The 23,871-nt window shown below is 44.7% G+C and overlaps 1 protein-coding gene across 19 annotated transcripts in view; it reads left to right on the plus strand.

Annotated features, from left to right (window-relative positions):
- ZNF532 (zinc finger protein 532) overlaps positions 1-22,308 on the plus strand; it is a 109,025-nt gene extending 86,717 nt beyond the window's left edge. For 14 of the 19 annotated variants that reach the window (XM_019937135.3, XM_019937141.3, XM_019937133.3 and 11 more), the window contains 3 exons: positions 16,396-16,508; positions 18,710-18,857; positions 20,273-22,308. In XM_019937135.3, the coding sequence (XP_019792694.1) occupies positions 16,396-16,508; positions 18,710-18,857; positions 20,273-20,767 (756 nt within the window). In that variant the 3' untranslated portion in view covers positions 20,768-22,308. The other 5 variants (XR_002176796.3, XM_019937151.3, XM_019937152.3 and 2 more) reach the window with 5 other exon arrangements.
- The last annotated feature ends 1,563 nt before the right edge of the window (positions 22,309-23,871 follow it).

A 23,871-nucleotide genomic window follows, 5' to 3' on the forward strand; every position in this document is an offset into this window, starting at 1 on the left:
GAGGTGAAAAACATCAGTTTCTCATATCTTTTTGCTTAGAACTTATTTGTGATTGCTCAAGGTCTCAGGAGAAGTGTGTTTAAGTCACTTGTGTATTCTGCACTATTCCTGGTCAGTTGTTGGTGAAGGATGGTTTCCCACCTGATTGTATGTTTGGCATCAGATTTGAACCCAAGGGTTGAAAGTCACATAAGTTAGAGTTTGTATATTAATGCTTTGTGCAAGAAATGTACATCATTGCTGGTTTCAGGAGACTTATTTTTAATTTTGGCCACTGAAATTGATATTTTGTTAATATATTTATTCTTTTATTATAATTCAATTATAATATGTAAAATTTTAGAATATATTTTAATTATATATTTTACTATATAATTAAATTATACATTTATTATAATTTTAGTATATTTTATTCTATTACATGGTTTATTAGTATAGTTTATATGGTTTTATAAAAGTCTTCTATGTGATTCAAAAACTTTAAAGGTAAAAATGTCAACGTTTTTAGTTGAAAGCATATTAAGACACACCTATTGATGATGTCGGTGAGTTGTGCTGATTTGGAAGGTGGGGTGATGAGATGACAGGGTTTGAGGACTTCCTGCCTGTGTGGCGTGCACCATTTTGATAAGTAGTGCGCTTGTCCTTGAAGCAGGCTCTAAGGTGGACGTTGTTACGAATGCCGTTTTACAGGCGAGGAATGGAACCTTAGGGAAGGTTGATTTATTGCCCCAGGCTCTACAGCTTGTAAGCAGCAGAGGGAGGATTCCGATCCAGACTCCCCAGTGTAATGCTAGCAGCTACTGTTTGCAGAGCAGGAAAGCCTGATATTTCAAAAAGAGCTTACTTTTCATCTCATTGGATCTTTCAATACCGATGTGGAACAGTTAGCAAATATGTGACTTTCCATCCATCGTCACTTTAATTTAGGCGTTCGGTCTTGGTTAAAGTTGTTTATGTCATCCTTAAACGAGCATGTGTCTATGGTTTAGGGAGAAGGTTGAACGTAACAGTCTCAGATTCCTTAGCTGGGACCCACGGCTTTCCTGGAGTGGTTGCAGTGATGGGAGGTGTCGTTAATTCATTGTGCGGGTCTTCCTGCGGGGTCTCGGGATGCTTGGGGTGGCTCCCCTTTCTTAGAGACTGCCTGGGTTGTGTTTGTGGCTGAGTGGATTGTAGCGGGAGTGGGCTTCCTGGGAGATAGAGGATCTTCCTGCAGAAAGAGAGCTCAGAAACCTGCAGAAATGCGTGAAGGAGTCCGCTGCCTGACTCTAGGCGTTACCTACAGTAGAGGCTCTCAGGGAGAGCAGAATCAGGATGAGAGTTTGTCTGATGGTCTGGGTCTGGGGGGTTGGGACGTGGAGAGGCGGGTGGGACCTGGGTGGGGTCCACCGTGGGTAACTGTGACAGCGTCACACTTGGTCACACTCCTCCCCTCGATGTGTCCCTTGAAGTTCTGCTCTGAAGGAATTAGTTAGTTGACTCTGCATGATGAGCTGTTGAGGGTGTTCACTGTTCACTTCTTACTGATGCCTAACAGGGAGATGGCACTGGAGAATCACTTCAATTTAGGAGTTAATATATCTTTTAAAATATGTAGAAAGCAGCAAGTTTTTATCTTGGGCATTACCTTCCATTTAAAAAGTTCAGGGAATTTCCTGGTGGTCCAGTGGTTAGGACTCTGTGCTGAGGGCCTGGGTTCAATCCCTGGTCAGGGAACTAAGATCCCGCAAGCCGCCCAGTGCGGCCAAAAAAAAAGCTTAATAATTACTTCTTTGATGTTAGTTTCTAATATATTCCAGTTAAACTATTTTAGCAGACCTATTTTTTTTTAACCCTGAACAAGAACTTGGAAAGCCCCTGCCTTCCCGGCAATTCTGCCTTGTTTCACTGAACCAAAATACAGTTACAGATGTAGAGAAGGAGCTATGAGATTTGGCACTAAATTCAAAGAAGATGAAAGGACAAGTTGAGTGACCAGTTTCCACTTCTGAAATTTATGAGGGACAGAAAATGAAGAAAAATAAAACCTTCAAGAAAGATTAAGTTCTTTTGAAAATGTGACTCAAATGAGACTCTAAAATATTATTCCAAATTTTGTTTATAGCCAGAAGAGATTTTTTTTGCAGATGCTTCAGAAGATTTGCTCTTAGATGTAAAACATTTATATCTGCTCGTACATCCGTTGCAGCTATTTTAGGAGACAATTTTCTGTAAACTCACCAGAGGTTTCTGCAAACAAAGTTGAAGGACTTTGAATATATATATATTTTTTATTTATTTATTTATAAAATACATTTATTTAATTTATTTATTTTTGGCTGCGTTGGGTCTCTGTCGCTGTGCAAGAGCTCTCTCTAGTTGCGGCGAGCGGGGGCTACTCTTCGTTGTGGTGCGCACGCTTCTCATTCGGTGGCTTCTCTTGTTGCGGAGCACAGGCTCTAGGCACGTGGGCTTCAGTAGTTGTGGCACGTGGGCTCAGTAGTCGTGGCTTGCAGGTTCTAGAGTGCAGGCTCAGTAGCTGTGGTGCACGGGCTTAGTTGCTCCGCGGCATGTGGGATCTTCCCGGACCAGGGCTTGAACCCGTGTTCCCTGCATTGGCAGGAGGATTCTTAACCACTGCGCCACCAGGGAAGCCCTAAATATATATCTATATATGCCCAGTTACATAGTCTAAAGGATAAGAATGGCTTTCTCTGTGAGCTCCTTTGGTGAACGTTTTCTGATTCACTGTAGGACATGGCATGTTACTGCACATTCCATTGGATATTCAGTATAAAACCCCAAATTGAAAAATGTACAGGGAATTTCCTGGCTGTCCAGTGGTTAGGACTTGGCGCTTTTACTGCCGTGGTCTGGGTTCAATCCATGGTCGGGCAGCTGAGATCCTGCAAGCTTCGCAGCATGGCCGAAAAAAAACAAAAAAGATGTACAATACACATAATAACAAAGTAGTAGGCAAATATGTTAAGTCTCAGATCAGTGAGGTCGCCTCTGAAAGTCTTGTAGGATTTAGGGGCTGGTGGAGCCAGAGCGGGAGCTGCTAGTGGTCCCAATAGAGAGGGTCCCCAACAGAACCAGTCGCCCTGCAGTCAGAACTCAGGAGATCAGACCCAGCAGCAGGTAACACAGCTTAGCGGTAGATCCCCGCATGACTGCCAGAGCATCTCCTGGGAACGTTGTCTTTCTGTCACGAGTGGACCCTTGTGGGTTTGTCTGAGGTGGAGTCCCGAGGCCCTTGGTGTCTCCCCTGGGCCTTCCCACACCTGCCCTGCCAGGCCTTGTGGTTGCAGCAAGAAGAGCTGCTTACGGTCCCTTCACACACACCACACTCTTCCTTGTCTTTGCCACTTCGGTTCCCTTTGCCTGGAAATCCCTGTCCTTGCCTCATTGCCTGGTTAACTCCCAGGTGGATCCAGCTAATTGTGGCCAGCAGCAGTGCCCCTGTGCCCGTGGGGCCCCTCTGTGTTCTTCCGCCTGCCTGTGGCCACTGCAGTCATAAATGGGACATCCACTCTTTTTTTTTTTTCTGTCTTCTTCAGCAGACTGTGATCTTCCCGCTACACAGCAGGGAGATCCTGGTGACTGAAAGTAGGAGCTCAGTTAACAGTGTGGAATGAATCAGAGAGCCCTGGGCCCCATGGGGTACTGGAGAACCAGGCTGTCCGGGCCTTCAGTGTGGCCAGGCCCAGGCCCTGGCTGGCTACTCTCACTCCTTTGTGGAAGTGTGGATGGCACCTGTATTTTTTACCTTGCCGCCTGGCGGGTGCAAGCCTCTGGCCAAAAGGGGCTGGATCAGTGTGAGCTCATCGAACTTAAAGCACTGGTGCTGCCGACCAGCACAAGGTATCTTTTTTTTTTTTGTACTTGAGTATAGTCGATTTACAGTGTTGTGTTAATTTCTATTGTACAGGCAGGTGATTCAGTTATACACATATATACATTCTTTTTCATATTCTTTTCCATTACGGTTTATCACAGGGTGTTGAATATAGTTCCTTGCAGCGCAGCGTGTCTTTGCACTTGAAGTACAGCTCGGTGGTCCTCTGCCCTGGGAGCGTGCAGGCAGCACCTGGTTAGAGAGGGCTGCCTCCCGCGCCTGCAGGGACTGAGGTGTTCGCAGACGTTCAGGTGCTTGCAGTGCACGGCCCAGCAGGGTTGCTGTGATTTTGGAGACCGAGGAAGACTCTTCCTCCCTGGGCTCTTTCTGTTTATCTCTCGAGGTTCAGGAGGTGGAGGCTCCCTGGATGCCGGGCTGGCGCTGTTGCCAGATGGGAGGAATACGAGACTTGGCCGTCTCCGTCTGCTTTGGGTGAATGTACCAGGACTTGCTGGCCTAAGAACGTTTGTTATTAAAAACATTGCCTGAAGCCGGGGACTGACTTCCCTCGCTGTCACCAATGAGCAGTTTTCCTCCTCTCCGCTTCCACTGCCCCCGACGCAGACTGAAGCCTCCCAGGGTCCCACCCCCTGTTCTCTGTCAAACCTCAGTCCCTTCCTGTGCCCCAGCGTCCCCTCCCTGCCCGTGGCATCCCCGGCAGGCAGATGTAGGTATAGATCCAGTGGGCTGAGGCTAGGGGAGGAGAGTAGTTTCTTTTATGACCTGAAGTGTCCAGGTTTGCTCTGGGATTGGGTTTCTTCATTGAACCAGATCGGAGAATGGTGGCGAGGCTTTAGAATATTGGTGCGGTATTGTGGTGTGATGTGAGGAGACTTCTGTGTGCTTGACCAGGAATGCAGCATCCATGTGTAATCTCTTTAGGAAAATACGTTCCTAAGTCCCAACTGGCAGACCAGATTTTTAAATTTTAAGAATTTAGCACCCGACTGTGGTGACCTACATGGGTGGGATGGGGCGGGGTGGGGGGAGGTCCATGAGGGAGGGAATATACGTATACATACAGCTTATTCACTTTGTGGTACAACAGAAACTAACACAACATTGTAAAGCAACTCTACGCCAATAAAAAATTAAAATTAAAAAAAATAATAATTCAGCACCCGATTCAGTAAGCTGATACTACCTTGAAGCCCAAAACAACCAGAAAATAATTTTACATCCCGAAGTGGGGGCATCAAAGAAAATACAAGGCCATGGTTGACTTGGTAAGAATCATAAAATAGATGGCTCTGGAAGGTGACTCAGAGGTCACAGATTCCCACTCAGTGTTCATTCAGTAATCTAGATCCTGGTGGTGCGCGGGACATGTTCTGAGCACTTCCTATGAAAGGAAACCATTCTCCTTACTTGGTAGTTATGACTTTTTCTTTTCTTACCCGGATGGATTACTTACTTTGTTAAATAGTTTTGGTTCTGAATGATTGAGACTTGGCTCTGTTTTCTGTAGAATGCGAGACAGGGGTCTAAATCTGGGTTAGCAAACTGGTTCCCAGGCCAGCCACCTGTTATTGTAAATAATTTATTGAAACACAGCCACGCCCACTCATTTATTCGTCATTGTCTGTGGTGGCTGCTTTTGAACTACAAGGCAGAGTTGAGTAGTTGCAGCAGAGACTTTATGGCCTACAAAGCCTGAACTATTTACAATCTGGCCCTTTACACAAAAAGTCTGCCAACCTCTGGTCTAAATTTATACTCTGTATGTATTTCCCCCAAACCACGCAGTTCCAGTTTGTGGAAGCTTGGATGGTTTAGTACTCAAAAATTATTTTTCTTGGTGCTTTCACATGTACGAAGTTCGAGCTTCCTGTGCTGTGTTCATCTAAATACCTTTTTATTTGTCTATTCTTAGATGTAGTGAGACTGGAAAATCTCACTAGTGTCCTAGATATTAAATTCTCTCAGAAAAGACTAGAATTTATGACCCACAGTATTCCAGATTTCGGAGGAAGGCTACTCTACTTGTGTGCGTACAAGACCATTTTCTAAGAGAGCACAGGTGGCTTGGGTGAGCAGGGCTATTTCTTGTGATTCACCATCCGTGACTGTAGGTAATACTCATACAGAGTGAAAACTTTACAGTTTTGTGGGCACATACTGACTATATCCGGATCTAATAGAAACAGATGAATTAAATACGTAATGAAGCATTACTTTTTATTTATCCTGGTGAAAAGTTTCAAGAATCCTCACAATGCAAATTATACCTTTTATTTATTTAATACATATGCTAATGATACATGTTTCATTCGTGAATTTCTTTTTTAATAATCAACTTATTGAGTTATTTATATGTAATCTGAGTACATTCTTATTCTGTAGGGAAGCTAATTTATATTACAGGAGGCATATGTTAGACTATATATATAGATAGATAGATAGATAGGTAGGTTTTTCACCTGTTCAGATTATCAGTCTAGACTGTTTTGTTTTTAAAGTCTTTGGTGCCTCTGGGTACTTGCATATTATAGGAATAATGTACAGTTCTGCAACTGCTTAGAACAGGCCATTCAGTCATACTTAGGGAATGTTTAGCTTTACGCCATGTTCTTCCGTATGTATCTTTCTTTTATTCTATAAATATTTATCAAATTGCATAGTGTTTGCTATGAGGGAGCTCCAAGTGTGAAATGTAATTCTTGCCTTATAGATGCTTATAGTTGGGTAGAAAAATAAAGGATAAATACTTTTAAAGCTAAAACTAGTTTGAGTTGGGTATGAAACAAGAGTCTCAGGAGCATCACAAGGTGTGAACGTAATTAAGTGCTAAGCGAAAGGTGCATTCAATTCAGATTTTAGCTCAGTACCTGTTGAGGCTCTGTGAATAAAGCGAGCAATAAAATATAGTCCAGCCTTAAATCACGGGAGGATAGAGTGAAATTAAAAATTAAAATTGGGTTTGATACGTGGAAGAGAAGAATTAGACTTACATCTAAGGTACAGGATTTGAGCGTCACTGTTCCGTGGGACATCGGCAGGGGTGGGGAGATGCCAGGGAAGGCTGCACAGAAGAGATGCTACCTCATACTATCCAAAGAGGTATTTGGAGGGTGCACAAGAGGGATTTGCCCTGTGTGCAGACGAGCAGGAGGAGAATGGATATGTGGTACAAACCGTCACGGCTTTGCCAGGTGGCTGCCAGCACGTAGTACTGGAGGGTGATGCTCTAGGAAGGGGGTGATGGGAGGCTGGGATGGGTGAGGCGGGCAAGTCCAACGGCCTCATTCCCTGAAGCTACAGAGAACGCCAGGTGGGCTTTAGGGAGAGAAGGGACACATTGAGATGTGTGTTTCCAGAGGTTCACTCGTAGCTGTGTGCGATGTGGGCAAGAGAAGGAGAGGCAGGTGGCTGGAGAGCGGAAGGCCCACCAAGGACCTGAGAGCTGAGCTGGCTGGAGGGGGAAAGGGCGTGAATGGGCGTCCAGGAGAGGGAAGGCTGTCTCAGAAGAGCAGGGAGGAATGTGTCATGGTCTCCAGAAGATGTGGATTTGAGAGGCTTTGAATGGAAGGTTTATAAAGTCCCAGGAGATGTAGTCATAATGGTGGCTTGAGGATTAGATTGTGGACCGTCTCGAAAGCCAAGAAGTTTGGATTTTGCCTTACACATAAGGAGACGGTGCAGTGAAAACCCTGTTGCTTCTGATCTCAAATACTGTGTCATCTCCCATTACAAAGGATGATCCTGCGTCCCCACCCCCTGTAAGGGCAGCCCATCCATCTGCACGCTCCATCCAGCCCCCTGTTGACCACTCGAGGGTGTCACAGCCGCCCGCACTCGTCCACTCTCTCCTGCATCTTTCTCAGCATCATAAAGCTCTGCCCTGGTACCCTTATCCTAGCAAAGCAGCCTTCCTCACCCCCCTTCCCTACTGCCATTTTTTCTCTCCCTCCCTTTATAATAAATCTCCCTGGAATCGTTTTCTGTCCTTCTGTTTTCTGCCTCCTTCTCCTGTTTAGACTTTCGTCCCCCCATTCCACCAGAGCCACTCTTGCCAGCCTGTCCAGTGCTTCCGTGTCCCTGAGTTCAGGGGGCTTGGGTTTCTCAGTTGGCGTCTTCGTTGACCTGCCTGAAGCACTCGTCTGCTCTGTCCTCCTAGAAGTGCTTTCTTTGCTGGGCCTCTTAAGCACTGTCTTCTCTTGGTTCTCATCCTGCCTCATCGATAGCTCTTCTTGGTCTTTATCATCTTATGAACGTTGACGTGTCCTTTGACTCTCAGACAGTTCTCATCCAGGCCCATGACTCAGAGTGGCATCTATGTCCTAGTGACTCACGGATCTGTATCTGCAGCCAGACCTCTCCCCTGAGATCCGGACTTGACGCTAACCACCTATTTATTTAACATCTCTGCTTAGATCTCCAGTGGGCTTCTCACACTTAACGTATCCAAAACGTAACTCTTTTGATCCCTCTCCTTCCCTAATCCTGCTTCTCCCCTGTTTTCCCAACTAGTAGCTGGTAACTCTGCTCCACCGATGCCCAGGCCAAAGAATTTGGAGTGATGACTGACCCCTCTTTTTCTCTTCTTTGTCACCTACATTCAGCCCATCCATACATCTACCCTGGAGGTACATACCAAATCTAACCACTTATCATCACCCTTTTTCCCAAGCCCAGGGCACAGGATCTCTCCTCTGCAGCCTGTGCCCTGGCTCCCTGCTTCCACACTTGGCAGCCGGGGTGACCCATCTAAACTGTGTCGGTCATATTGGTCCTCTGCTCAAACCCTTCAGTGCCCCCTCCTCGCACTCATGGACGATCCGGAGCCCTCACCATGGTGTGCAAGGCTCTGTTGTCTGCCCTCTGAGCTTCCCACCTGCTGTCTCCAGCCCTCACTGCATAGAAAACCGCAGAAAGGATGTGATCGGGCAGTTCCCCAGGGAAATATAAATGGCTCAGGAGTACGTGCCTAGATGTCCAGCGTCACTAGGCATTGAAGAGAAACAAAAGTGCAGTAGAATTTTTACCATTGACTTCGGCAGAGTTGAAGAATGTGACCTGGTGTTGAAGACTCCTGATGAAGAGACACCGACTTAGGTCACTGGTGTCCTTTTTGAGGACAGTCCGGCAAGAAGGGACAGAGAGCCTTAACATTTTTACAACTTGAAAGTCTATTTTCAGAAATCTATCCAAAGGAAATAATTGGTTGACTATAGAAAATTTTATCTGTAAAAGTTGAAATAATCTAAATCATTAATAGAAGATATTTAAATGGATTATGGTCCATTTATACAATAGAATACGATGGTGGATTCAGAAGAATGTGGAGTCATCAAAATATGTGTAGCTGTGTGTGCTTTACAAGCAAAAAATCAGGTGACAAATCAATATGTATAATACAGACTCATAAGTACACGTGAATCCGTGTATCCAGAAAAGACATGGGCAGGATATACAGCTAGAAATTGATAGTGGTTACCTCAGTTGGTGAGATTAGAAGCAATCTCATTGTCTTTTATTTTGCAATAACCATTTGTTATTTTCATAATTGGCAACAGTAAGAGAAAGAAAGTGAACGCTGCAGCATCTAGATGCATCGTATCACTTCACTTTGATATGGAAGCTGCCAGGCAGGAGTTCCTTCCGTTTCCCAATCCCTTCTTCACCCGCCCACCACTGGCCGTGTAAGCATTGCACCTGTTTATGGGCAGAGCCTTATCTCCAGTCACACAGGAGGATGTGCTCTTCCTTCTGTGTGAGTCCCTCCCTGTCTCCCCACCTCTGTCCTCAGTGTTTTGTTTTGTTTTTTTTTTGCGGTACGCGGGCCTCTCACTGTTGTGGCCTCTCCCGTTGCGGAGCACAGGCTCCGGACGCGCAGGCTCAGCGGCCATGGCTCACGGGCGCAGCCGCTCCGCGGCACGTGGGATCTTCCCGGACCGGGGCACGAACCCGTGTCCCCTGCATCGGCAGGCGGACTCTCAACCACTGCGCCACCAGGGAAGCCCAGTGTTTTTGTTTTTTAGAGGCTCTTAACCAGGATTTAAACATGCCCGCGTCTCACCCATCTTCCAGAAACAAGCAGTGCTTGCTCTCTGTCCAGGACTTTATGGTAAATTTGTTATTCTGTGAACACTTTGTAGCGCATGCTCGTATTTTTCCAGTAGATAATTGTGTATTCAGTTATTTTTTTCTTTTATTCATTTACACAGTGACTATTTACTGAGTGTTTTCTGTGTGCTGAATGCCAGGGCTGTAAGGATGGATGACCCACAGCTTCTGTTTTCAAGGACCTTACAAGAGAGTGAAATTCCTCCTGAAATCAAAATAAAAAACTAAAAACAGAGTTCAGGGCTTTTCTTTGGAGGAAGAGGCACACCATATAAATAGGTATTTTATCTGTTAACTGAAAAATTTTTACCTTACTATCATTAGTCATTAGAGAAATGCAGATTAAACCACAATGAAATACCACTAGCCACCCTTGATAATGGCTATAATAAAATAAAATAAAACAAAATGGCAATATCAAGTGCTGGGAAGGCTGCAGAGCCATTGGAGCTCTTATCCATTGCTGGTGGAAAAACAGAGTACAGCCATCTGGAAAACACTGTGACAGTTTCTTATGTAATTTACCATAGGACCCAGTAATCCCATTCCTAGGTATTTACCCAAGAGAAATAAGATCATATGTTGACACCAGAACCTGTCCATGAATGTTTATAGTTTATACTGTATACTTTAATAATTTTCAAAAACTGGAAACAGCCTTGAAGTCCTTCACCTGGTAAGTGGTAAACAAACAGGGGTCTGTCCATACAACGGAGTACTCCTCTGCAGCGAGAAGCACGGACTACTGATGCACTCGATAGAGTTGCCGATGCGTGATGCCGAGTGAGAGATGCCAGGCTCACAAAACCACACACATTATACTGCATGGTCCCACGTACGTGACAAATGGAAAAAGCAAAACTGTAGGATGGAAAACAGATGAGTGGTTTTTAAGAGTTGGGTGTAGGAAGGAGGGGTTGACGCTAAAGGGGCACGTGGGAATTTGGGGGGTGATGGAACTGTTCTATATCTTGATTGCAGTAGCAGTTACTTAACTGTGTCCATTTCCCAAAACTCATTAAAAAGTGAATCTTACATTTCGTAAATTAATACCTCAGTGAACCTGACCTAAGATCTTTTTGAGGCAACAGAAAAAAATAATTTTTTTATATGAGCTATATTCACATGGTTCAAAAATCCAAATAATATGAAGGAATGCAGTTAAAAGCCTCATTATTTCTACCCTTGCCACCCTTGAAGTTTCTCTATGCCAGTATCATCGTATATGCATCTGTGTTCTCATTTTTACCTCTTTTTAACACAGAACACAGTTTATTAAGTTAATTTTCTGCACCGGTTCCGTCTCCATGTAATTTATGTTACAGTTCTTTTCATACCAGTGATTTGAGATCTTTCATTCTTTTCTACAAGAATATTGTTTTGAGCGCATATCATTTATTTAACCATTCCTCCTTGGAGGGACCCACATTTTTCCCCATCTTTTCCCCTTACATACAGGGCTGCAGTGAATAACCTTGTATGTACAGTCAGTTCTGCTGTAATGCCTGTGTTGAAAAGACAGATTTGTTCCAATGTAGTTGATACATCAGGGAACAATTGAAACATAATGTGAATTCCGAGTTTGCTCGTGTGATTCCATCCCTGAGAAACACTAGGTGATCATTAAACTGTGCAACAGAGTTGTGTAGGAGTCCACCCGGCACACTTGTGCACACACCTTCTGCCTTCACCAGTGACCTCATCTCCCCGTGGGCTGAGTCACACAGGTCCACACCTGGTGTTACAACTTCCCTCCAATTTCAGATAACCCTCCTTACACCACTTCACAGAAACTCAAGCAAGCCCCCTGGCGCTCACTTCCACAAGCAAACTGAAGGTCTTTTTCGAGGTAAAGTGCCACATTTTTTGCAGCACCTAATATGTGTTTCTTAACCGTTTAACATGTGCAAATCCATGCTAGTTTAGTTTTTTATTAAATGGGTCATTGGCAGTTTTTGAAAGTTATGCCCTGAACTTCACTGTTGCTGGAAGTCTTGTGGGTTTTGTTGCCTGATTCTGCATAGTTCAATGATTTAGAGCACGTGTTCTATGTATGTTGTGTTAAATCAGAACTGACTGTACCATGTGCGGGTTTATCTGTAGAATAGATTCCCAAGTGGAAGGGTCCAGGGTTTTAGGAGTTAAATTCTGAGGGATTGCTGCTGTGGTAGGCGTAAATTATGCAGTTGGTTTGATTTTCCTTTTTCATAGAAACCGCTATGATAAGAGCTGAAGGATGTGTGTCAGCGTGCTTTGGGAATAACTTCGCTCCCGTTTAATCTTAAACTTGCGGCTGTTCCTGGACGTGTGCTGGTTGTCAAGGAGGCCCTGTGCGTGTTGGTGTGAGGCAGATACCTCGTGGAGGAGGGAATCGCAGAAGAGATGGAGATGCGTGGGTGTCTGGCCAGATGGGAGTGTGAAGTTGTGGCTTTTCTCCCTCTAACTTCTTCAGAGTCACCTGAGACAGAGGCCTTCAAGCCAAGAGACAGGAAGGGACTGGTTATCAGCATGGAAATGTCTGATCGTGAGAGCGCCCACCTCCACCAAGTGCCATCCGAAAAGAATGGCTCTCAGAGGCATTTTAAATCCCAGAGCTCAGACCTGAGCCCAGGGCTGGGGCATGTAGAACAAAGGAGTTTGTTTGGTAAGAGCAGTTAATAATAATGCTTTCTTCCCTACAGGACACAAAGGTAAAAGAGTCAGAAATTGGAGATGAGGGAGACAGTTCAGGAGGTGTGCCCACGTGTTTTATTTGATATTTTGCTCTAACGTTTTAGCAGAATTTTCAGACCCTTCCAGCTTATTAGTTCACTGTTTCTTTAAAGAGTTCTATTTAAAAACAAAATAATTTATAATTCATAAATTTCTTTTCTGATTTTAGTTAACTATAAAGAGTGCACTTAAGGCCCTGGTTCTGTTGATATCAGTTTATGCAGCCTTGGAGCCAGCAGAAGTAAAGGACATTAAAAGTCTTGAAAAGAGAATGATGATAGACTTTTACACTTTTTTCCCTTTTTTTAAAAGTTAATTATTTATTTGTTTTTGGCTGTGTTGGCTCTTTGTTGCTGCGCGCGGGCTTTCTCTAGTTGCGGTGAGCGGGGGCCACTCTTCGTTGCGGTGCGCGGGCTTCTCACTGAAGTGCCTCCTCTTGTTGCGGAGCACGAGCTCTAGGCGCAAGAGCTTCAGTAGTTGGGGCACGTGGGCTCAGTAGTTGTGGCTCGCAGGCTCTAGAGCGCAGGCTCAGTAGTTGTGGCGCACGGGCGTAGTTACTCTGTGGCATGTGGAATCTTCCCGGACCAGGGCTTGAACCCGTGTCCCCTGCATCGGCAGGCGGATTCGTAACCACTGTGCCACCAGGGAAGTCCTACACTTTCTTAATATTGTTTTTTCCCATGTTTGTTTGATTAAAAATTGCTCCCTGTGTCATAAAGTAGCAGTATGAACTATTATAATATTGAAGATACAAGTTATGAAGATAAATTAGGCAAAGCACCTTTAAACAAGTTAGTATTTAAAATTTAACAAAGAAGAAAGTCATTTGTCTTGATAGGTATGGTGAACATGGCAGGTTTGATCTGGAAACTGGAGTTTAACTTGTAGTTTTCTTGTCACCAGTGATTTTGAAACCTTGCCCCATTGTTTTGAGATTGCACAGTTCATTTCTGCAATTTTTTTTCATAAAGATGTTGAAAAAGAGTATCTCATACATCGTCAACTCTTTTTGAAAATAATAATTATTGATTTAGCTAAACTGCTCTTCATTTATTTTATTATCTTCTGAGGATTTCTTTATTGATATTTCTCTATTACAATTTTGATTTGATATTAATATAACTACACAGTAACAAGAAGTAGAATATTAAAATCTTCACCATAATAGAAAATCCAGTCTGCATGTCTCTGAGGTCTCTGCCCTGTTCTGTGCTTAGAAAGATACACTTCCGTTGTCTCCCTCCTTTATGATTATTTGCTACAGCTGTCTTGCTTTTAGAAAGATGTCTTATGTTTCAGCTCTCCCAGGTGATCTTAACATTGTCCATCTTATATGTACAGAATTCAACAGGAGTTAGGTATTTGTAGATGTTAAAAACCTTTATTGAAACATAGTAGAACTCTTCATAACTGACTGTTCTTGACTTAAAGTTTTATTGTAAAAGAAACCTCTTATTCATTCTCTGGCTACATATGCTAATAAAAGAGACTAGGGATGGCCTATTCAATGTGATCGAAAATTTTTATGAAGGAGAAGGGACAGGATATCTCAGGCACTAGTTGGTCACTTGCTTTGTTGTGTCTTTTTTTCCCCAGAGATGATTCTTACAGTCTGGGATACATGATGTATATGCATATATCCCGGGGATATGCTTAGGAAAGCAGTACAAGCAATGGTACGACTTTCATCTTTAACTTGGAGAAGGAACTTCCTCCTTTGCCTTTGTCTGGGCTCAAGACCTTTTCAGCGTCCGCCGGACTGATTTGTTTTATTTAAAAGATTGTGTTTTCCACTTTTTAAAAAATGAAACTTGGACATGTAACTTTCTTATTACCAATAAAGTAACACATATTGAGGATTTCTCTGTGTCCCAAGCACTGTGCTAGCCCTTCAGTGGCCCCCTTCCCCCAGCACTCTCTCTGAGGACGGCACTGCTGTGATCCCCACTTGACAGCTTGGGGAGTGGGTGTTTATGGAGGTTGGGACACTTTCCCCCATCACATGGTTAGTGAGTGGTGGAGAAAAGGTGCCAGCCCATCTCTGGGACTCCTCTCAGCCGCCTGAATAGAATTGCTTACCAGCTTGAATAAGGATGTGTTTGTCAGGTGATTAATGTAAAAATAATTTTTTAGAAAACATCATTTCTTTATCACTTAGGTCACAGTTGCTTGCTTATCTCTTCTTACTGCCAAAGTAGTAACACAATTTCACGTGAGAACGTATTCCTTCTTCATCCCCATTTTTTACGAGGGCTGATGAGCCAAATTTGTTTCATTCACGAGGCGAACAGTTCTTTCTTGATTTCATTTCCTTGTGATGTGACATTACTTCCAGACTGCAGTGCGTATCATGCCCAAATAATTTGTGTTAAATGTTAAGCCACTAATTTGACTTCAGAGGTTCCACATGGGAATCTGTTGAATTAACATTATGTCTTAGCCAAAGTGGGAAACTTTGACTTTTCTCTCTCTCTCTCTTTTTTTTTTTTTTTTTTTGTGGTACGCGGGCCTCTCACTGCTGTGGCCTCTCCAGTTGCGGAGCACAGGCTCCGGACGCGCAGGCTCAGCGGCCATGGCTCACGGGCCCAGCCGCTCCATGGCATCTTCCCAGACCGGGACACGAACACATGTCCCCTGCATCGGCAGGCGGACTCTCAACCACTGCGCCACCAGGGAAGCCCAGATTTTTATATATCTCTTGATCGTGCTCTCTTGCTTTCTCAGTGTCCCTCCCCTGCACACACACACACACACACACACACACACTCTACATATACCAACAGGCAATATCCCCAAAGTGGTTTCAAACTTGTGTTCTTGAGGTAACCAAATGGTATCATTTAAAACAAAAAGCATTCTTGGAAAACTCTTTCCTTATTTAAGCAATAATTAGTTATTAGAGGGAGAAGCTAAAATGTTTAAAATTAGCCAGAGATGTAATTTAAAATGGCATATTGGAGAAGGAAACCTGTTCTTTCTGGATATAACAAATTAACTAATGGCTTTATTTGGTATCTGCTGAAGATTGTTTTTCTAGGTTATCTGTTTTTTAAAAATAACGTCTCTTACGCAAAGAAAATTTATGTAATGTTTTCTTTTCAGCTATCTGGGTGTTTGTGTTCAATCAAAACAATAAGTCTTTTTAAGGAAAAAAATAGTTTTTTAGTCTTATGATAAAGTGTGTTCTCTAGAAATGAACCCCTCCATGATTACTCCAGCCCTGCCCACCCTTTCTGTTACGTTTTTTTTTAAATTGATTGATTGATTTTTGGCTGCATTGGGTCTTTATTGCTGCGTGTGGGCTGTTCTCTAGTTGCGTTGAGCAGGGGCTACTCTTCACTGTGGTGCCCAGGCTTCTCATTGTGGTGGCTTCTCTTGTTGCGGAGCACTGGCTCTAGGCGCGTAGGCTTCAGTAGTTGTGGCTCACAGGCTCTGTAGTTGTGGCGCACAAGCTCTAGAGCGCAGGCAGGCTCAGTAGTTGTGGCGCACGGGCTTAGTTGCTCCGTGGCATGTGGGATCCTCCCAGACCGGGGCTCAAACCCGTGTCCCCTGCATTGGCAGGCTAACCACTGCACCACCAGGGAAGTCCTCTGTTACACCTTTAAAATCTTCTAGTCTTGTTACTGTATTGCTAAACAGCAGTGATACTTAGACTCTTACAAAAGAGTTTTTAATTTGTAAAGTGTTCCCGTTTTTGTTCTCTCAAGTGTCTTTCTTTCTTTTTTCTCCTAATAAAGCAAATGAAGAAGCACCCCTGCCGCCAGTGTGACAAGTCTTTTAGCTCATCCCACAGCCTGTGCCGTCACAACCGGATCAAGCACAAAGGCATCAGGAAAGTTTATACCTGCTCGTAAGTCGTGATTTCTAATGTGGGAAGCACAGTGAAAGGATTAGCCTGGAACTTCTCGAAGGTTTTTCCCATTTCACCATTAACTTTTCATTTTCCCATTCTCTGCTCCATGGTGTATGGATTTCCTTTCGGAATTGTATTTTGTTTTGACAGACCATTCTTGCTTGGTTTGTAACACTTAACAGTATTAAAATAAAAAGGAGCAGTCCCTTGCCCACCCTTTGTATGTTCTTATCTGTTACCTTTGTTCTTTTTTTTTGGCCACACAGTTTGTGGGATCTTAGTTCCCCGACCAGGGGTTGAACCCGGGCCCTCAGCAGTGAAAGCACAGAGTCCTAACCACTGTACTCCCAGGGAATTCCCACCTATGTTCTTATCCATTATACAGAGGTAGGCGTTTTATTACTGAGAATTTTGGAGAAGTGGCTCACGGGCAGGTAGGTGCACGGTTGAATGAGATGCTCTTCGGTCTCTTACACACAGGGAGTTGGCAGCATCAGTAAGCCGTTTGGGCTGGTAGATGTACTCAGGGTTCCGAGCAGGCCGTGGTGGGGCCAGTCATGGAGTCATCCTGGGCTGGACGTTTGCCCCTCGGCTGCAGTGCATCCCTCATCTCAGCACACGCTGTTGGTTAGAGACCAAATTCAAGGAACTGAGTGGGCCACCCCACTGAGTGGACAGTCCATGAGACTCTTTGTGTATGAAGGTCAGCGATTGTCATATTATTATTAGTGAGAAAGCTTTCTCACCCACTCAGAACATGCCTGAAGTGAGGTGATGTAACAGGGTTACTTACTTTAAGGCACTTCCCATAAAAGAGGACTAAACGACACAGAAGCCATACAGCCAGCGTGTGGCCGTGATGAAAGCAGGACTCCGTGTACCACGTGGCTGAGGGAACGTGAGAAAGTCAGCTACCAGATCGCCGGGGCTTTGCTGTGTCTTGGTTAGGTAGGGAATGTTTCTTGGGTAGGAGAACAGGGACCCTCCTTCCGTGAAATTGAAGCTGGGAGTGATTTTGGTGAGACGAGAACAGTCTGTAAATACAGTCTGTATGCTGAGACTGCATTGAAAGAATCAGTGAATTTAGGAGGAAACCCTGGGCTGAGAAAATGGAAAGCAATGCTGGCGTGGATGGCACAGTCCTTCCTCTAACGGGGGTGTTCATTTCCTCCTGAAGTGACTGTAAGGCAGTAAGACGCCGGGATTGTCCAGCTATTTCGTCTGTTCTTTGGTGTCGGTGCTGACTCCCACTGCTGTCCCACAGAGCGTCTCTAACATGACACCAGAATTGGGAGCCAATCATTATAAAATGCTTAGAAGCCTCTCTGAAGACAGCAAATTTGATTCTTCATAAGCCGTGAGGCACTTTCCATCCACCTTCGCTGCAGTGGTATTCCTGATGTCTGGCTTAGCGTATCTGTAATCACCATGGTCATTAACTTTCGTTTACCTGTGTTTGGCCTGTTTGATTAAGAAAATGATAAATTCATATCTTCTAAAGAAGAACTGTAATCGTAATTAACATAATTTTGCACACGCTGAAATGACAGTTTAAATAATTGACCTGTCTTGGATATCTGTTCACAGTTTTCTACATTTTAATCGACTGACTGAACACATGTATTTGAGCGCTGCGGTTCTAACCATGCATATTGCATTTGTGCTTTGATGAGGAATTTGACGGGGAGACAGTCTGTCTTGTCTGTGTTACGGCAGAGTGGACAGGAATCGTTAACACCAGCGTGAAGGAGTCAGGCACGGACTTTCTTCCTATCAGAGTGTCTCATGACGTAAATTCTGAGGGAACCGTCTGAGTCACTGGAAAGGAAACTTTTGAAATTTAATGTTCTCCATGTTAAAAATTACAGCCATCTAGAATAACGAATCAAGTAATACTTTAACCAAACTCAGAAAATAAATACTCCATCTGACCCAAATTAGGCTGATCCTGTAAGGACACAAAAACTGATAGAAAACTTTTAACAAAAGCTGCAAGAGTTTTTTTTTTTTTTCCACCAATTGGAAACTATGATTCATAGCAAAATTACTCTTTCGCTTTGGACCAGTGGTACTCATGCAGACGACCCTGGCCCCTCTGAGCGGGGCTGTCGGCCGGCTGAGGGCTTTCAGCAGTGAATGTGCGCCTCAGTGAGTTCCTTTAAAGCAAGTAGGTTATTTCCTTGTCTTTTTCCTCACAGGCACTGCCCAGACTCCAGGCGTACCTTCACGAAACGGTTAATGCTGGAGAAACACATCCAACTCATGCACGGAATTAAGGATCCTGACTTGAAAGAAATGACAGAAGCCACCAATGAGGAGGAAGCAGAAATAAAAGAAGATACCAAGGTCAAACACTGCACGTGTTCTCTTTACAGTGAAGTTGTGTTGACTTGCTTTTGCCTTTTTTTTTTTTTGCATTTAAATTATTCTACGGTTACACAGTTTTAAAAATTCACACTGTGCCTAAAACTTTAAAATAATAGGGAAGCTCTCTCTGCACTCGTTCTGAGCTTTCATCTTGCTCCTAAAAGGTAACCCTTATTAAGTTTCTTCTGTATCCTTCCAGACACAACTTTAGGGATTGATCTACTTACATATAAAATGTTATGCTGACTCACAGAAGTGGTCTCTCAGCCAGGAGATTGTATGAATCTAGACTCCTCTTCATTGGCAGTATATTGGTTGTGAGAGGTGCCTAATCAAAATTGATTCCATTTAGCTTCTCTTTGTACTGATAAAGGATTAAGATAAGATCCGTAGATAGTGCCTTATCAGTAGGTAGTGAACTTGAAGCAGACAACAGAACGTATACTAACCTGAGTGCACATATACTAACCTGAGTACACGGTGTGTGTGTCGCAAGTGCTGTTGCAGTAAAGCAGACACTTAGGAGACCTGCCGTCTTTGGCCCTGTGCTGCGTCTGGAACGTTCCTGGGTAAAAGCCTGTGTGTGCTTTCAAGGAGTTCATCATTGAAATCAGAATACAAGTCAGACTCGTGTCGCATTAAATTGTAACCCTTTCCCTCAAGTGATGGGGAGGCGGGGATGGAATTAAAGAATGTACGTGCAGGAGCAGCCCTAGGTCAAGGCGGAAAAGCAGGACGGCTGCAGAGCTGGGAGGACAGGGCGGCGCCTCGTCTTGGCTTTTTAGAGAGCTGGAAGGGAGGGGATTTGATGAGGCCAGAGGGGAAGGGGTGGGAGGAAGGTGAGTGGGCAGGAAAGGGCGCTTAGGAGACCCGGTGAGGCTCAGGTGGCTCCGCCTGAGTCTCGGGAGAAGCACAAGTGCGGACATCTTCTCCTCCACGAGGTGCTTTTCAGTCCGCCCGCCCCCTGCCTCTCCTCGGCCTCATCTGCACACTCACCTGGTCGCCCTGCCCCGGCCCCCCTGGCCCGCCTCCTGGGCCCCTTTCCCCGTGTGGCCTCCTGGCTCAGGCTGTCCCTGCCACACTGCACGCTGGCTCCTTCGTGGCTCTTCGTCACTCCATTGGCGCCTGTGTCCCACGAGGGCTGGGACCTGTCTGTCCTACCAAGCCGGCTGTTGGAGGATGCCTGGTCATCCCGGAGCTGAGTCCACCTCTGTTGGGGGGCTGGAAGGCACGACCCTTGGGTGGGGCGGCAGCCACGCAGCCGTAAGGAGCCCGCACCCCCCCGCTCCTGGGACACGTTTCCCCGCAGCCCCAGAGCCCGCGAGCACCGACCGCCCGTCACCCGCCCAGAGACCGGTTTTCAGTGCGTCACCCGCTCTGTTTTTCTCTCCAAGGTTCCCAGTCCCAAGCGGAAGTTGGAAGAACCCGTTTTAGAGTTCAGACCTCCCCGAGGAGCCATCACGCAGCCCCTGAAGAAGCTGAAGATCAATGTGTTCAAGGTGCACAAGTGCGCCGTGTGCGGCTTCACCACGGAGAACCTGCTGCAGTTCCACGAGCACATTCCACAGCACAAGTCAGACGGCTCGTCCCACCAGTGCCGCGAGTGCGGCCTCTGCTACACGTCGCACGTCTCCCTGTCCCGGCACCTCTTCATCGTCCACAAACTGAAGGAGCCGCAGCCAGCGGCCAAGCAGAACGGGGCCGGCGAGGAGAGCCAGCAGGAGAACAAGCCTGGCCCAGAGGACGCGCCGGCCGACGGCCCCGTGTCGGACAGAACGTGCAAAGTGTGTGCAAAGACGTTCGAGACGGAAGCTGCCTTAAACGCCCACATGCGGACCCACGGCATGGCCTTCATCAAATCCAAAAGAGTGAGCTCAGCGGAGAAATAGCCGCGCACCCTTCCCGCCGAGAGTCCCGGTCCACGTTGGAAGCAAAGAGACAGTTTTCTTACAAAAAATTGGCAGTTATCATAGAGTTAACAGTACTGTCTAGGCTGTTGCAATATATCCTCCTTCTACTCCCTTCTCCGCCTCCTCCTGTATATCCTCCTCGATTAAGTATTAAAACAGTATTTGAGTTGAAAAGAGTTTGTATATATTTAAATGAATAACTTTTTATACTCTTTGTTACATGTTTATATCAGTATTTAGTGGGAAATGTTTTGAAGTTTTTTTTTGTTTCGTTCTTGGTTTTTTTTTTTTTTTTTAATTTGAGTTAGAATTTTTCTTTTTGTACTGTTTCTTTAAAACAGTTCTTAGTATCAGGGGCAGTTCCTGAATTCAAATAAACCATTTTGTATGTCACAGATTTGAATGGGTTAACTAATTACAGGCTAGGATAATGCCTTTTTTAGTGTTTTTAATTTTTAGAATTCACTACATAAATCGTAGGTGATTGTAGGTCTCAAAAACACTAGGGACTTTTAAGTGTCTTAGCACTATCCTCAACGTGCCTGCTCCGCCAGGGGGTGCCGGCCCCGTCAGGACCGCAGCCCGGCGTGTGGCGTCTTCTCCAGGCCAAACTGTGTCGAAAGCAGCCTTGCAGGTCGCTTCTTCCTCAGTGGGGGGATGAAAACTTGGGCCAGAGAGCCAGTAAGGAACGTGGATTGATTCCATCTCAGAACGGGGAAGAAGGATATCCTAAAGGGAAGACACGGGGGTGCGGGGTGGCTGGGGGCCGCGGTGGCTTTCTGGGCCGATTTGCAAGGCTGACTTCTAAAGAGCACAAGGAGATACAGCAGCGAAAGGGCTGGACTACTGTCAAAGTTACAAATACGTAGTTAGACCAATAGATTTATATAGCCAAGCTTTTGTCATGTAATTTATTAACTATTGCAAAGACACAACTAAAAATAACAAATATTTCTCTGGCTCTTGACAGGAAAAAAAAAAATCACAATTGACTTAACCCTTTGCTGTCTAAAGAGTTGGCGCTTCCTGTTCAGGGTGCTACTGCCGTACGTCCTGGTACTTAGACTTGGGATGCACAACTTCCACCTTATTGATGCAGCAGCCGGCATGTCGCAATTGGCCGTTCGAGTCAGCACTGAGCCACCTGGGTTTAGTTCAGCCATTTAAATAAGTATCTTTAACATCGGTAGTTCCGCTTCCTTAGTGCAGCCGAGGTACTCTTCTGTCCCTTCCAAACGTTTATAGTTCTCTGGGAGAGTTACACTTTTTGGTTTTGTGTTTTGTGTTTTCTTTTGCATTTTATATCTTGTATTTATCCCTAAACATGTTTTGTACTTTTTTTTTTTAAGAGAAGAAATTCTTTTGTGTATATATAGATATACTTGCATGATATACTGTAGTCGACGTTCGGTTCCTCAGAAGGTCTTGCTGCTGTCAGGTGTCATGCACTAACCATATCCATCCTAACTGTATTAAACACATTTCATATGTAAATAAACGTGGGACATTTGGCCCTTGTGCTTCCGTGAGAGAGTTATTGATGGTGGGTCGCTGACATCTTCATGCAGTTTAGGGAGTGATTCATTGCGGGGATGGGCTACGGGATATTGCAGAATTCTCCCTGCTCAGGAGAGCGGCATATTCATTCTTGTTAGCAATCGGCTAACATATCGACTCCATCAGTACATCGGTATAACCCGAGGGTGTGATTAAGTACGCCTCAACTTGAAATTCAATGGCTGTTACTTGTTATATTTATACTTGTATTGCTCTTAAGTTGTATTCATAGCACTTTTCATATGTTTCTGCATTTGAACCTTGCAATAAACCTGTGTGGTGGGCTGCACGGGTCTAATAGCCTAGTTTTACAGTCGAGGAAGCTGAACTCATTAAGTTCTTGGCCTAAGCCCTCAGAGCTGGTAAGTGGCTTTGCGTATTAGAACCCAGATATTCTTGCTCTAAATCTAGTGCTCGCTCTATGTGTTTATGTACATATTCACAAATACTCCGTTATTCAACAAATAAAAAGTATGCAAAACACAATACTAGAAATTTTTGTTTGTGGCACTATGACTTTTATAAGATAACTTGGGAGGCTGTCTACTTATAAATACCCAGATGTGCTGGGTAATACGAAATTGGCATCTATTAAATGCCTAGATGAGCATCCAGGAAAGGTTTTAAATAGGCCCAGAGGTCCAAAATGAAGAAGAAACTAAAATCCAGAGTAGAAAAACAGCACCCGATGCTGTAGCCCTGGGAGGAAACCTGGATGGTTCAACTGAAGAGAGAATTGATGAACGAACTGGAAGATGGATTGTGAAGAAATTCCCTAGAATGCAGCAAAGAGATAAGGAGATGAAATATATGGAAGAGCATAGGAGTCCAGGACGAAATAAGCAGCTCTAACAAGTTTCATAGGAGCTCCAGAGGGGGAATAGAAGGAACTGGAGAGAGCCAGTGTGGAAAATTCTTAGCTGTTAATGAAAAGACATGAATACTTGGGTTAACATGGTGAATGCTGAGCAAAAAATCCACGTTGGGACTTGTGAATTCTACCCATTTTTCATTAGTTGAAGATACTGGGTGTGGTTGTCAATGTGGGCATTTGAGAAACAGGACATAGACCAAAGGTAGAAAACTGGGGCACATTCCATGAACTTTTAGGAATCTAAAAGGAACTTTTTTTAGGAACTTTTAGAACTTTTAGGAATTTCCTCTTTTGGTGGGGAAAGGGAGGCGAGGCTGACAGAGTAGGCTGGGTCCAAGGTGTAAAAAGCCTTGAATGACAATCTTTGGGGGTTTGTACTCTGATAGAGATGAGTTATTTGGACAGGGGAGTGACTACCAGATTAATTGGTGACAGTGCTTAAGATGGAGGGTGGAAGGGATTTCCCTGGTGGCACAGTTGTTAAGAATCTGCCTGCCAATGCAGGGGACACGGGTTTGAGCCCTGGTCCGGGAAGATCCCACATGCCATGGAGCAACTAAGCCCGTGCGCCACAACTACTGAGCCTGTGCTCTAGAGCCCACGAGCCACAAGTGCTGAAGCCTGAGCGCAGGCTGTGCTATGAAGAGTAGCC

The sequence above is a fragment of the Tursiops truncatus genome, chromosome 13, assembly GCF_011762595.2.
Source record: "Tursiops truncatus isolate mTurTru1 chromosome 13, mTurTru1.mat.Y, whole genome shotgun sequence".
NCBI classification, from domain to species: domain Eukaryota; kingdom Metazoa; phylum Chordata; class Mammalia; order Artiodactyla; family Delphinidae; genus Tursiops; species Tursiops truncatus.